Raw genomic sequence first — 15,238 nt, 5'->3', positions numbered from 1 at the left:
TGGAGAAGGTCTTTTTACATTGATGTAACTGGAGTTCTATTAGCTTCTTTTACTTGTAATTCCAGCTCCCCTCCCCAAGTTTGGGAAGTTCTCAGCTATTATTTCTTTGAACAAGCTCTCTGCTCCTTTTTTCTTCTCTTCTCCTTCTGGAATACCTCCAGTACTTATGTTGGATTTCCTAATTGAGTCAGATATTTCGCAGAGAATTTATTCATTTCTTTTTAGTCTTAGTTCTCTCTCCTCCTCCATCTGAAGCATTTCTGTATTTCAGTTCCCTGAATTGCGAATTCTGTCCTCCATAATATTAGCTCTGTTATTTAAGGTCTCCAGATTTTTAAAATCTTGTTCATTGTGTTTTTCATCTCCAACATTTGACTTTTTTAATAGTTTCAATCTCTTTTGTGAAGAATTCCCTCTGTTCATTAATTTTATTCCTAATTTCACTTAATTGTCTTTCTGAGTTTCCTTATAACTGAGTTTTTAAAATTATAGCTATTTTGAATTCTCTGGCATTTAAACCATAAATTTCTGTGCCTTCAGGATTGATTTCTGGGTGCTTGTCATTTGCTTTATGGTCTGGAGTGTTAATATACTTCTTAATACCATTTGATGGGGTGAATTTGTGCTGTCACACAGTGGTAGTATCTGGTCGCAGATTCCACCTGCCACCACTGGGGAGGGGGGCTGGGACTGTGTATTCTGAGCCCACCACAATCCCTGGCAGCTGTGTCTGTCCTTTGGAAGCTATGCTGACAGGACCTGTCTGTGTTCGGCCACTGGCAACCACTGCTTAACACATGTATGCACAGGCCCTTTGGTGGGGATCCCTTGCAATGGCTAACTGGCTGAGCTGGTGCTCCAGGCAAGGGGAGGGGCACTTTCTTTCATGTGTGTAATCCCAGGGGTGCTCACACTCTGCACTTGCTGTCTGCTCTCCCAGTCTACTCAGCTTGATGAAGATGCCTCTCAAGGTTGCTTAGCCTCCTCAGTGTGGAGCTTTCCGATGGGCTAGGAGGCAATGCCAAGAATGAAGGCATTCCCTTGGAGGGCTTCCCCCTCCCCCTACTCCTCTCAGAGCCATGTGCAGTCTTACACCCTAGATCACTGCCATTTGGAGAAAGAGAGCAGATCCCCTTACCTCCTTCCACTGCCTCCTGGGGGATCCAGCCCCTCCATCTTCAGGTGTATGGCTGTGTGGATCTCTCAGACATCTACTGTGTTGTGTAAATGTCCTCTGTTGGTTTATGCATGTCCTTTTCATTGTATCTTGGGAGAGTGTAAGGGAAGAGCTCTCTCTGCCATAATGCTGATGTCAATCCCCCAGGTTTCTTTTTTAATGTAAGAATTTTAGCATTACTTTCACTGCATTCCTTAAGTTTTAATGTTATATTTTCATTTTCCTTTGTCTCACAATATTTTCTAATTTCCATTATTATTTCTTATTTGACCTGTTGGTTTTTAACAGTGTTTTTTCAAAAAATTTCCATATATTGATAGATTTCCCAGTTTTCTTTCTGCTATTCCTATCTAGTTTCATTCAGTTGTGATCAGAAAGTATACTTTGTATGCTTTCAATCTTTTTAAGTTTATTAAGACTTATTTTCTGCCCTAACATATGGTCTATCCTAGAGACTCTTTCTTGTGTTTTCAAGAAAAACATGTATTCTGCTCTTTGTTGAGACAAGTTTTCTGTCATGTCTGTTAGGTCCAATTGTTCTACAACATTGTTCATGTCCTCTCATTCCTTATTGATCTTCTGTCTGGTTGCTCTATTTATTATTGAAAGTGGGGTATTGAAGTCTCCTATTATTGTACAACTGTTTATGTCTCTCTTCAGTTCTGTCCATGTTTGCCTCATGTGTTTAGGATATCTGTTGCATATATGTTTATAAAGGTTATATCTTCCTGGTGATTTTCCCCTTTTACCACTAGATAACGTCCTTCTTTGTGTCTTGTAACACTTTTTGACTTAGAGTCTATTTTGTCTGATATTAGTGTACATGCTCTCTTTCAGTTACTATTTGCATGGAGTATCTTTTCTCATTCTCTCACTTTCAACCTATGTGTGTCCTTAGATCTAAAGTGAGTGTCTTGTAGATAGCGTATAGTTAGATCCCTATTTTTATCTTCCAGTTTATGTCTTTTAATTGGGAAATTTAATCCATTTACGTTTACAGTAATTACTGATAGAGAAGGACTTATTACTTCTATTTTGTTATTTGTTTTTTACATATCTTGTAGCTTTTTCATCCTTCATTTCCTCCATCACTGATTTCTTTTGTGTTTAGTTGATTTTTTATAGTGGCACTTTTAATTCCCTTCTCATTTCCTTTTGTACATACTCTAAAGATATTTTCCTTCTATTAGCCCTGGACATTACATATAAGATTCTAAAGTTATAACCATCTATATTAAACTGATATTAGCTTAATTCAATCACATACAAAAACTCTACTCCTTCACAGATCTACTCGCCACTTTATGTTACTGATGTCACAATTACATCTTTACATATTATGTACCATTAACATTGATTTATAGTTAATTTATATTCTTTTGTCTTTTAAATTCTGCAGAAAAAAAGAATAGTTACAAACCAAAATCGCAATAATAGTGGCTTTTACATTTGTCCATGTATTTGGTTTTACTGGAGAACTTCATATTTTCATATGTCTTTGTGATATTATGTAGTGTCTTCTCATGTCACTTTGAAGGACTACCTTTAAAATTTCTTGTAGGGAAGGTCTTATGGTAATGAACTCCCTCAGCTTTTATCTGGGAATGTCTTACCTTCTTCTTCAGTTTTGAAAGGCAGTTTTACTGAATATAGAATTCTTGGTTGACATGTTTTTGCTTTCAGCACTTTAAATATATCATCCTACTTCCTGCTGGTCTGTGAGATTTGAGCTGATAAATTTTCTGATAATCTCAGTGAAGAGTGTTTGTACGTGGTGAGTTGCTTTTCTCTTGCTGCTTTCAAGATTTGTTGTCTTTTGACAGTTTGATTATAGTGTGTCTTGGTGTAGGTCTCTTTGGAGTTATCCTACATCAAGTTTGTTGAGCTTCTTGTATTAATATATCCAAGTTTTCAGCATTATTTCTTCAAATAAATTCTCTGCCCCTTTCTCTATTTTTTCCCCTTCTAGGACTCCCATAATATGTATCTTGGTCTGTTTTATGATGTACCATAAGTCCTTTAGGTCCTGTTCACTTTCCTTCATTCTTTTCCTCTTTTTGCTCATCAGATTCAATAATTTAAAATGATCTGTCTTCAGATTTGCTGATTCTTTCTTCTTCCTGCTCAAGTTTGCTGTTGAACACCTACAGTGAACTTTTTGATTCAGTTTTTGTATTTTTTAGCTCCAGAATTTGGTTCTTTTTTTATAATTTCTATCTTTAATAATGTTCTCACTTTGTTCATATATTGTTTTCTTTATTTCTTTTAGTTGCTTGTCCATATTTCCTTTACTTTCTTGAGCATATTTTAAGATAGCTGGTTTAAAATCTTTGTCCAGTAAATCCAAGGGCTGTGTTTCTTTAGGGTTGGTTCCTGGAGATTTATTTTATTCTTTTGAATGGAGTGTGTTTCCTTGGTTTTTTTGGATGCCTTGTAATATTTTGTGGAAAATTGGACATTTGAAAAAAAAAACCAGACTACATCCATGCAGAGACAGACCTTTACTAATTAGCCCAGCATGAAGCCTTCAGTTCTTCCCAGAAAAGGGCATGTGTCTTCCCTGGGCCTGTGTATATGCTTCCCCCCTCCAGTTCTCCATTATATATGGCTGCTTTTGAATGTCTTAATTTCCCTATGAGTTTCACCCCTGTTTCCTCTTGGGGCCTTAGATATTCTACTATATTCTGCTGTGTATAATCTCTTTCCCTTGGTGCTCACATGTCTGCAGCCACCTTGGAGTTTTCACACACCTTCACATTTATCACTGCTTTTTGCAACCTCTAACATGATATCAAAACTATGCCACTATTCCCACCTGAGTTTTGAGACAAGTAAAACCAAAATCAGTCCGTTATGCAGCCCCCTGATAGGCCTGAGTATTGTAAAAACAAATTCTACTCTTTTCCTTCGATGCCAAGGGAGGAACCAAGAATTGAGTAGTTTTCGCTCAACTCACTATGCTGCCCCAGAAAGGGGGTGGGGCAAGGGTGAGCAAAAACACCACAAAATTTCCTACCATTTTGAGTTTAGCTTTTCTGAACTGGACATTCCCTTGGATGCTGCAGACTCTTGACTGGTTTCTATTAAAAGCTCTTTAAGCTAGCCTGTTGTTGTTTACTAGATATTTCTAAGGGAGAACAAGGGCTTGAGGCTTCCTATTCCACCATCTTTCTCAAAGAGTTGCTCAAATAATTTCTAATTAAGATAACTCCAAGATACTCAAAGAATGAACAAAAAAGAAGATTTAATTTGATAATTTTACTATTGATATATCTGTGAAGTATAGTCTTTTTATTTTTGTATAAACAATATAATGTAGTAAAAAGGAACCACCTTATAAATCAGGGAAATTCGTTTCTCTCTCTTCTAATCAACTATGTGATCTTTGATAAATAATTGTTCATCTAGTGCTCCTGTAATGGAGGAGGAAAAGGAATATGTAATTTACTGATAGTTTCTATGCTACCCATCATATGATGTGTATGTTGTAAAATCAGGATAATGGAAGAAGTAATAAGCAACATTTCCAGCTGCATTTTCATCTCTCACAATGGAACCTAAAGCATAAAAGAAAAACAACCTGACAAACCTAAAGGCTATATACTGACCTAAAGTAACACTGTCAACCAGACAGCAGCTGAAGAAAATACAAATGAAGCACCTGGACAGAAGTGATCAGTCTTGAATGAAGGAAGACTTACCTCTTACAGAGGTAATTTAGCATAGTGAGGGGGTTAACAGTGCAGGATCCCACCAAGCAGTGTTAAAATCCACTCCTTGCCCTAATACATACTAGCTGCATGACTTGGGGGCATAGTTAACATCTCCAAACTTCAATGTCCCCAACTTTAGCAAATATGATTGTTATAGATATTAAATGAGATAATTCAAGTACTGCCAAAAATATGTGTTCAATACATAATATCAATTATTACTACTATCTTTCAAATACATAAGTTTTGAGTAGCATCCCTATAAAGACTTCAGCCTAACCTGGTTATCTGTTTTTAGATATGGCCAATCTAGAAGACTTGTGGGAAGACTTTCAGGATTTGGAACATGATACCACACTGTGAGCCTGGCTTTATGTGAAATTCTATGCTAAATTTTATTAAACAAAATATTTTGATACTTTAATCCATTCCCTAGAAGGTGCAGCAAATGGCTGGTAGATGACCCAGACTCAACATGCCCCCATTAATAATTAATCTCATGACCAGTAGCCTTGGAGGATGATTCTTCCCTCTCATTTGGCTGCCTTTATGAGACTGATGACTAAAAACAGAAAAGAGCAACTAGCTAACTCTTCCAGTCAAGACCTTTCTTTGGAAGTGACACAAGCAGGTCTTCATCTACTAGCAGTCATTTTCTTTTTCTAAGTCTTACCTTGCACTTCCTTAGGTTTTTGTTTCTTAGCTTTTAGCATGCTCTCAACATTGTTTTTTAAATTCTGAGTCAATGGAGAATTTCCGGAAATTGAGTAAGGCACAATGGTTTCACCATATTGTTCCAAATCCATTTCCCTGGCAGGTTCTTCGATACGTCTTGTAAAGTTCACCTCTCTCATCAGAAAATAAACGATACCCAAGAGTCCCAGGATCTGCAGCAACACCAAATTCCAGTTGCGCCAAGTGAACATTGCCCTCTTTAAGAGCATGGCAAAGAACTGCTGGCAGTAAAGAGTCCACTGACAAGAGGAGAGAAGAATGTCATTACAATGGTCACAAACCTTAATGAAATCCATTAACATTGATGTTTTGAATCTTATGCTAGAAGACGTACACACTTCTATTTATTTATTTATTTTAGGAAGATTAGCCCTGAGCTAACTGCTGCCAATCCTCCTCTTTTTGCTGAGGAAGGCTGGCCCTGAGCTAACATCCATGCCCATCTTCCTCTACTTTATATGTGGGATGCCTACCACTGCATGGCTTGCCACACAGTGCCATGTCCACACCTGGGATCCAAACCGGCGAACCCCGGGCTGCCCAAGCGGAACGTGCGCACTTAACTGCTTCGCCACTGGGCAGGCCCCCACACTTTTATAAATATATCCTTGAACAGAACATAGCCATAGTTAGCAGACTAGGTAACAAGCAAAACTTCATATTTGTATAACGTGTTGACTGAAAGGGTTAAAGCTTGGCTTCTAATCTAATTATACTGAAAACTTCAAAAGGATCATTTTTATTACTAATATATGCATAGCATCTCTGAGCAGGACAAATCACATCTATCTTTCTTTGTTAATGTAAAACCATGATCTTTCCATACTATCTCTATTTTATAAATGAAACATTTCCATAAAATGTGCATATGTAACAAGTTTCCATTGCTAGGTTTTAATCCATGTGATCTGCAGGGACGCAGATAGTCAGGAAAGAGAAGATGAATTTATTTTTAAACTGCAACAATATGCTCAGTATGTTTTTTTCCACTTCTAAATTTAAAGCACTGTGTCCAATGTTAATTTGAAAAATGTACTAAAATATACTATTTTTTCTATTTTTCCAGACTTTGTGGCTCATCTGTAGTTGATTTATTACATATTTTTCAGATTAACAATGGAACCTGTTGCTTTAAATGTAGAGACTTCACCTGAAAAGGTATCTGAATGTTGAAGAAAAGCATCTAGAGCATATTACTTGACTATGTAACTAATAGTTTAAAAATATGTTCATCCTGTATTTCCCAACATTTTGGACACCCCATAACTTGTTGTGACAAAATATCCCTAATCAATAAACCAGCATTTTCAGAATAAAACAATCAGCATTGGATGTTTGTCACCGACTAGAAATAAGGTAAAGTTCAGAAGGAGAATTTTTTTCTCACACTGTCTTCAAGGTAGGAAAAAGTGCTTTCTGTCTTTTAAAAGATGGGTGATGATTAGATCTAGTTCTAGCATAAAAGAATATGTTAAAACAAAAATCAACTTTTCCAGACTGGCCTGCAAATCTTCCTTCAGCTGCATCTTTATAAGAGGGGGAAATAGGGAAAAGTAATATAGCAGGAGAAATGTGTGAGCAAGCAGAGGAGGGAAATTACATTTCTTAAGTATCTGATTCATGCCAAACATTACACAGTTCACATTTCACCACCGTTAACTCATTAAAACAGACTCCTAGAGAATGAAATTGCAGTATAGATAATGTTAAATGACTTGGTCAAGGTCAAATAGTAATAAATGATAGAGCAGGAATTGCAGTCCTATCTGGCTCAAAATTCCACGTTCTTGTTATACAACACCCACTCTGCTTCACAACTGGCTCATAAGCCCCTCAGTGAAGGCGTGCTTATGGGCAACTCTGTGAAACATATATTCCATCTCAGAAATCCTAGTCTTTATTAGGGAAAATTGTAGGGAATAGATGACAGGAGAACAACGAAAGAAGTGCTTGGCAATCCAATGAGATTCCCCATGCTAATGAAGGCCCATACCAACTTGAGAATAGTCCACTAGGAAGTACCAATGCATTCCAATGCATAAATTTAAATGCCTTTTATGTCTGTGAGTAGTGATAACTTTTACTAAGACCCTTTCTCAACTCTGAATGAACTAACAGTTTTGAAAACTGAGATAAGCGACTCTGAGGAGTAACAACAGTGAGTGCAAAATCGGATTTTAACCTATCATATTTCATGTTTGAATTAGAAAATTAATCGGATTGCTTTACAAACTGTTCATTATTTGGCTTTCTCTGGGTAAGAACTCCAAACTCTCCTTTCAATTCAAACATTATAGTGAAATGTATCTCTTTTATCCCATCCAAACATTTACCAGCAGTATGTTCATAGTGAAGATGCTCACCCCAGTATTAAACCTAATATGAGCGTGTTCACTTGAGCCGGAAGAAGTTGAGCTCTCAAAATTTCTGGGTACATTCATATTCTGGTTCATGTTTTCCTTTCTCTTTTCGAGATTTACGGAAGGGGTCTGGAGATCCGGATTATCCATTTTACTGACCCTACACAAACACACCGAAATTCATTTTAACCAGAACAGTGGTGTCTACATACCCAATCTATCACAAGATCTTCACAAATTGAGGCAAGAATTTTTAAAAACAAGCATGGTTATACAATGCTAACATTAACACTGAATAAAGTAAACTGAACTTATCTTAAAATTCTAAGACAATATCTTTTTTTAGGAGAGGGGGTTGTTAAATCTCCTTATTTTAAGAAATGATAGTGATAATAGATAGCACGGTTTTACTTTTATAATGTTTCTAAGCCTATGTCATCCAATAGATTTGTTTTCCCTTTTTTCTGCTTCAGGCTATCTAAATACTTGGAATGGTTTACAAAGCAAATGCACACAGTTAATTTGTCCTCCAAGGGTTCACAACTACATGAAAGAAACAGACATATATATATATATTTTAATGTTTTTCCTTTTAGTTTTTTTTAATGTTGAGAGAACATTGGTTTTATAATATATAGATTTCAGGTGTAAATCATTATAATTCAAACTCTGTATATACTACATCGTGTTCACCACCAAAAGTCTAGTTTCCATCTGTCACCAGACAAATGACCCCCTTTACCCAATTCACCCTACCCCCAACCCCCCTCCCCTCTGGTAACCAACAGTCTGTTCTCTGTAACTATGTGTTTGTTTGTAGACATACGTACTTAATTTTAATATAAGGGAGACAATGCTAAACAGAATAATAGAAGTCATAGTACTATAATGGGTGATGTGAAACTTTAAGTCCATCCCTTGGAGTTCTGTAACACTTGATGAAAAATTTATAATTTGTAAAGACAGATTTTTCTTTCTAAACCAATGAACTAGTAAGGCTTTTTAAAACCTTTCTTTTTGCAGGGCAAGAAAGCAAGCATCAAGTACTGGTTTGATTTGATAAGTCTGTTATCAAATTCTTTTAAATTCAAGTAGTATTTGTACGGTGTCTGGTCACTGTAATACTATAGTAATTGATACCACTGAGACAAATAGGGTTTTTTCCACTACTTTTTCCTCTAACTTCTTTATTAGGTTTTTGTACACTTGTAAGAAATACTCAATGGGATGAGGTTTAAAACACAATAAACTAAAAGAAAAAAGTACTCAAGATCTCATTACTCAGATGTACTCAAATGACATTTTTCTATACCTACGAATGCACATGCACGGATATATACATACACACATAAAATGCAAAATCAAGATCATACAATAATACTACATTGTTATGCAACTTGTTTTTTAAATGATTGATATATATTCATTTTAATGTCTATATACTTACATCATCACTTCTGACAATTTCATTTCATCATACCAATGCACCACAGTTTATTGACCACTTATTTAGATTGCTTTAACTTTTTATTATTATAAACAATGCTGTGATGAACACTATTCCACATATATCACTATCCATAAAGGACAAAATTTTAGGTGTAGAATCTACACATTTTAAAGCTTCTTATATATCTGCCAAATTGCCCTTCAGAAGGAGTATACTAATGTACAATTCTATGTCAGTTTACAAGATCTTCCTATTTCAGTACATATTCACCAAGACTGAGTATTTTTTAAAAATATTTGCTGTTTTATTTTTAATTCCTTTGAATTAATTTCACCATTTGTAGTTATTCTTTTGTGAATGTTTTTATCATTTGTCTAATTTTATACTGTTTTCATATTTTTCTTTTTGATTTAGAAGACATTCTTATTTATTATAATGAACCTTTGTATCATTTGTCTTTTCATTCTGTTAAAGTATTCTCTGATATACAAAATGTTTAAATTTTATTTAGCCAAATATTTTCCTTTATGGTTTCTGTATGGAAAAAGAAATAAAGGTAATAAAACATCCATTTCCCCAACTCAGAGAATTAACCACTTTCAACATTTTTACCTTGAGCCAATTTTTAAAATATATTACAAATAAGTTTAAATCACTTTGAGCAAGATTCATAATCCCATTTCTCCCCATTCCTTTCATCAAGTCAATTATGACATTTGGTCTGTAATCTTCCACATATATTTTTTCTTTTCTTTTTTTTAAAGATTGGCACCTGAGCTAACAACTGTTGCCAATCTTTTTTTTTTATTTTTCTGTTTTATCTTCCCCAAATACCCCCTGGTATACAGCTGTATATCTTAGTTGCAGGTCCTTCTAGTTGTGGCATGTGGGATGCTGCCTCAACGTGGCCTGACAAGCAGTGTCATGTCTGTGCCCAGGATCCGAACCGGTGAAATCCTGGGCCGCTGCAGCAGAGCACATGAACTTAACCACTCAGCCACGGGGCCGGCCCCGTCTTCCAGATATATTTTTAAATAAACTTTTAATTATAGAATAGCTTTAGGTTTACAGAAAAGTAGCACAGATAGTACAGAGAGCCTGTATACCCCTCACTCAAATTTCCCCTATTGTTGACATCTTTCATTACCATGGTACATTTGTCACAACTAAGAAACCAATGTTGGCAAATTACTGTTAATTAAACTTCCCATTTTATTTGGATTTCACTAGTTTTTCCACTAAAGTCCATTTTCTGTTCCAGGACTCCCCTCTAGCATACCACATTATATTTAGCTATTCTGTCTCCTTAGTCTCCTCCAATCTGTGACAGTTTCTTATATGTTTGTCATGACCTTAGACGTTCTGAGCAGCACTGATCAGGTATTTTGTAAAATGCTCCTCAGTTTGGGTTGTCTTATGTTTTTCTCATGGTTAGATTGGGGTTAGAGCTTTTGGAGAAGAATATCAAGAGGTGAAGGACCTTCTTCCTCACATATTATCAGGGACTACACGATATAACATGAAATATCACTGAGATGAATCACCACTTTGATCACTGGTCAAAGTAGTATTACATGAGTCCATACTGATGTAACTAGAGGATTGAATGCATAAATGGAGGAGAGACACAAATCTTCGTTGCAAAATTCCAAATAAGGTTTGTAGATACTACTCCCTCCATGAGGTGGTGCTCGATCCCTCATGCCCTCAATTGAGTATGGGCTGTGTTTAATGACATGCTTCCAAAGAATACTGTACAGAATGGGGAGAAAAAGTAATTCTACAGTGGAGAAATCAGATATATTTTAATAATTTTGTATACACATTTATGCATCGTAAGCACGTACAGTTTTGTTTTATGGGTTTAATCTTCTATATAAATGGTATATTTAACAGTCCTGCAAAATGCTTTTCTTCCTCTAAAAGAGTAGATGTTTTACATCTCTCCTTTTTGACGTTTGTATAAAGAGAAATTTAGTTCATTCCCTTCAACTGAGATATAATTTCATTACATATGTATCATATTTTACTAATGCATTATATTATTTATTCTAATATTTTGCTATTGGCTATTCCAGTGAGTATCTGCCTTCAGAGCAAATACGTATTTCTCTAGATTATATACTTAACAGTGAGATTTTTGGGTTGTGGAAAGTGGGTCTTTGAAGTTTACTGGATGTTGCCATGTTATTCACCAATGTGGTAGAACCAGCTCATTGTATAATCAGCAGCATTTGAGAGTTCCTCTTTCCTTTTCATCAGCACAACACTGGATTTGCATTGCCAAAGTTATTTTGCCCATGCTAAGTCCTTTGTATTGAGACATAAATTTTAGAATCAGCTGATCAGTTTTTACAAAAACGTCTTCTGGTTTTGATTGTGGTTTCATGGAAGTAAAGATCAATTTGGAGAGAATTTACGTCTTTAAAATGTTGAGTCTTCTTACTGAAGAACACAGTATATCTCTGCATTTATTTCGGTCTTCTTTAATTTCTCTCAGTAATGTTTTAGTGTATAGATCTTATACATCTTTTGTCACATTCATCCCTATTTCATATTTTTTGATGCTATTGAAAATTACACTGTTTTTCTATTCAATTTCAGATTGTTCCTTGCTAATATACAGAGAAACAATTGACTTTTTGATATTTTATTTTCTTACCCTGCTGCAATGAGTAGACCTCCAGTAGAATCTTGAATATAAGAGGTGAGGAACATCCTTCTTTCTTGTTTCCTTTTTTTTTGTTAAGGAAGATTGGCCCTGAGCTAACATCTGGGCCAATCCTCCTCCATTTTATATGTGGGACGCCTGCCACAGCATGGCCTGATAAACAGTGTGTAGGTCTGTGCCTGGGATCTGAACCAGTGAATCCTGGGCTGCCAAAGTAGAGCATGTGAGCTTAACTGCTGCACAAACACGTGGACCCAGGAACATCCCTTTCTTGTTTCTCAACTCAGGGACAAAGCATTCAGTTTTTCATCAGTAAGAATGATGCCAGCTGTAAGTTTTTTGTAGATGCCCTTTATCAGTTTGAGAAAAATCCCTTCCATTACTATATAGTCATGCCTCACTTAATGAGGAGATGGTTCTGAGAAATGTGTCATTTGGAAATTCTGTCATTGTGCAAAATATCATAGAGTGTACTTACACAAACTTAGATAGTATAGCCTACTACACACCTAGGCTATAGGATACTAATTTTATGGGACCCCTGTCTTATCTGTGGCTCATCATTGACCGAAATGTCACTATGTTGCACATGACTGTATTAATGAGAGTTTTTATCACAAACAGATGTTGCATTTTGTCACATGCTTTTTCTGCATCTAATAAGAAGATTAAGTGGCTTTTCTCTTTTAGTTTCTTAAAATGGTAAATTACATTAGTTGATTTTTGAATGTTAAGATGTTAAATCAACCTCGCATTTCTGGGATAAACCCTACTTAGTTATGAAGTATTATCAATTTTATTTATCATATTGTTGAATTTGATTTGCTAAAACCTTGTTAAGAACTTTTGCATTTATGTTCCTGAGAGATATTGGTTTGTGATTTTCTTTTCTTGTAATATCCTTGTTTGATTTTGGTATCTGGGTAAAACTGACTTGATAGAATCAGTTACCAGACATTTCCTCCTTTTCAATTCCTTGGAAGTGTTTTTATAGAATTGGTATTATTTCACCCTTAAATGTTGGGCAGAATTCACTAGTAAAGCCATCTGCACCTCTAGTTCTTTTGCGTGTGAGAGATTTTTAAACTATAATTTCAATTTCTCAAATAGAAATTAATGACTATTCAAGGCATCTATTCCTTCTTGAGCAAGTTTTGATAGTTTGTATCTTTTAAGGAATTCGCCCACTTCATCCAAATTGTCAAATTCATTGACATAAAATTGCTCATATTATTCCCTTTTTTGTCTTTTTAATATCCATAGAATCTGTAGTAATGTCACCTCTCTTCTTCCCAATATTCATAATTTGAGTTTTCACTCTTTTTCCCTGTCAGACTGAATATCAGTTTACCAATTTTATTAATCTTCTCAAACAATGAACTTTTGGTTTCATTGTTTTTACTATTTTTTTCCTGCTTTCTGTTTTATTGGTTTCCAGTCAGATATCATTCCCTTCTTCTGCTTACTTTGGGATTACTGTACTCTTCTTCTTTTAGTTGCATAAGGGGGAGACAGAGGTCCATGAATTAAGGAATTTCTTTTATTCTAAAATGCAGTACTATATATTTCCCCCTAAATAATGCTTTAGTTATATCCCACACATTTTGATATCTTTGTTTTTTCATTCAGTTCAAATACTTTCTAATCTCCCTTTCACTTTTTTTCATCGACCCATGGATTATTTAGAAGAGTGTTATTTAATTTCCAAATATTTGGAGATTTTCCAGAAATAATTCTGTTATTAATTTCTAATTTAAGTCGACTGTGATCAAAGAAATTCTCTGTATGATTTGAATACTTCCAAATTTATGAAGACCTTTCCTCAAAAAGTCACTATATAAAGTGTTATGATGTAATTTTAATTAGGTATATTCCTAGGCATTTTGTTTGTTTTGCTATGGTGAATATCTTTTTTTCTTACCTTATCTTATATTTCCTCAACTAGTTATCTACAGTTTGTAGAAATGCTATTGATGTGAATATGTTGATCCTGTGCCCAACAACCTTACTGACTTCTCTAATTATTCCTAAGAGTCTGTGTGTGTGTGCACATCACACACATGCATACACATATATATTATTGAATTTTCTAATAAACATATAATCTAAAATAGCGACCCTTTTTTCTACGCCTTTTTATGGCATAGACATTTATTGCTCTGATTAAACACCTGCCACTATTCCACATTTTCCAAGCCCTTTGCAGCTAAATGGGGCCACGTGATTGGTTCTACGTAATGGGTGTGAGAAGATATAATTTGTGTTACTTCTGGGCAGAAACATTTAAAGGCTCTTCCCTCTGCCACAGTAATTTGAAAGACAGGTGTTGAGATGAGAGAGCCAAGATGAAAGATGTCTGAATTGCTGAGTCAATACACGAAGGATAGATGCCTTTGTCACCCAACTTACACTGTTTTGTGTGACTGAGAAATAACCTTTTGTTGTGTTAAACTACTGATAAATTAAGTTATTGGTAAATTTCTTATTACATATAGCTTATCCGATTTGGACTAATATGCTTTCCAATCTATATACATCCATTCTTTTTCTTCTATTATTCTCTTGGCTAGAAGCTTCAGGAAAATACTGAATACTTCTGAACTTGTACCTTTATTATAATTTTAGTGAAGCTTTTATTATATAATCTGAATCAAGCTAAAAAAGTCAAATTCCATTCTTTCTACTGTCTTTGTGCTTACTTTGCTATCTTTCTATATTCTTAAGTTAACAGCATAGTTAATTTTTAAATAATCCCTTATTACATATCCCATTTCTACTAAGCATATACATATTTATAAATTTTGTAAATTTTCCTCTGAGTACACCTATGTCCATAACCTAGAGACTTTCTTATACAAGACTCTCATTACTGAGTACTAAATACATATAATTAACAATTTTATTTCCTCTTCAATCCATGAGTATTTTGGTAATTCCTTGCATTGTGAGAAATATTCTTCAGATGTTCAGAAGTTAGGACAAGTCTCTGAGCAATTTTTTTCCAGCCATTGTTCATATAATTGTTAGCTCTCAGGATGCAGTAAAGCTTATGATGTCCTTTATAACATCAATTTTTAATTACGTTCTAGTTTCTCCCTTCTATTTCTTGATCATTTCATTGAAAATGCTTGC

At 35.0% G+C, this 15,238-nt stretch overlaps 1 protein-coding gene across 5 annotated transcripts in view; it reads right to left on the bottom strand.

Moving 5' to 3' along the window:
- LOC103568054 (phospholipid-transporting ATPase ABCA3-like) overlaps positions 1-15,238 on the bottom strand; it is a 205,007-nt gene that overhangs the window by 62,879 nt on the left and 126,890 nt on the right. For all 5 annotated transcript variants that reach the window (XM_070568434.1, XM_070568435.1, XM_070568438.1 and 2 more), the window contains 2 exons: positions 7,989-8,145; positions 5,564-5,864 (listed from right to left, as the gene is read on the bottom strand). In XM_070568434.1, the coding sequence (XP_070424535.1) occupies positions 5,564-5,864; positions 7,989-8,145 (458 nt within the window). The remainder of the gene's footprint in view (positions 1-5,563; positions 5,865-7,988; positions 8,146-15,238) is intronic.

This window comes from Equus przewalskii, chromosome 12 (assembly GCF_037783145.1).
Source record: "Equus przewalskii isolate Varuska chromosome 12, EquPr2, whole genome shotgun sequence".
NCBI lineage: Eukaryota > Metazoa > Chordata > Mammalia > Perissodactyla > Equidae > Equus > Equus przewalskii.
Note: the sequence above shows the minus strand (reverse complement) of the source record. Positions and strands in the feature narration are given on the sequence as shown.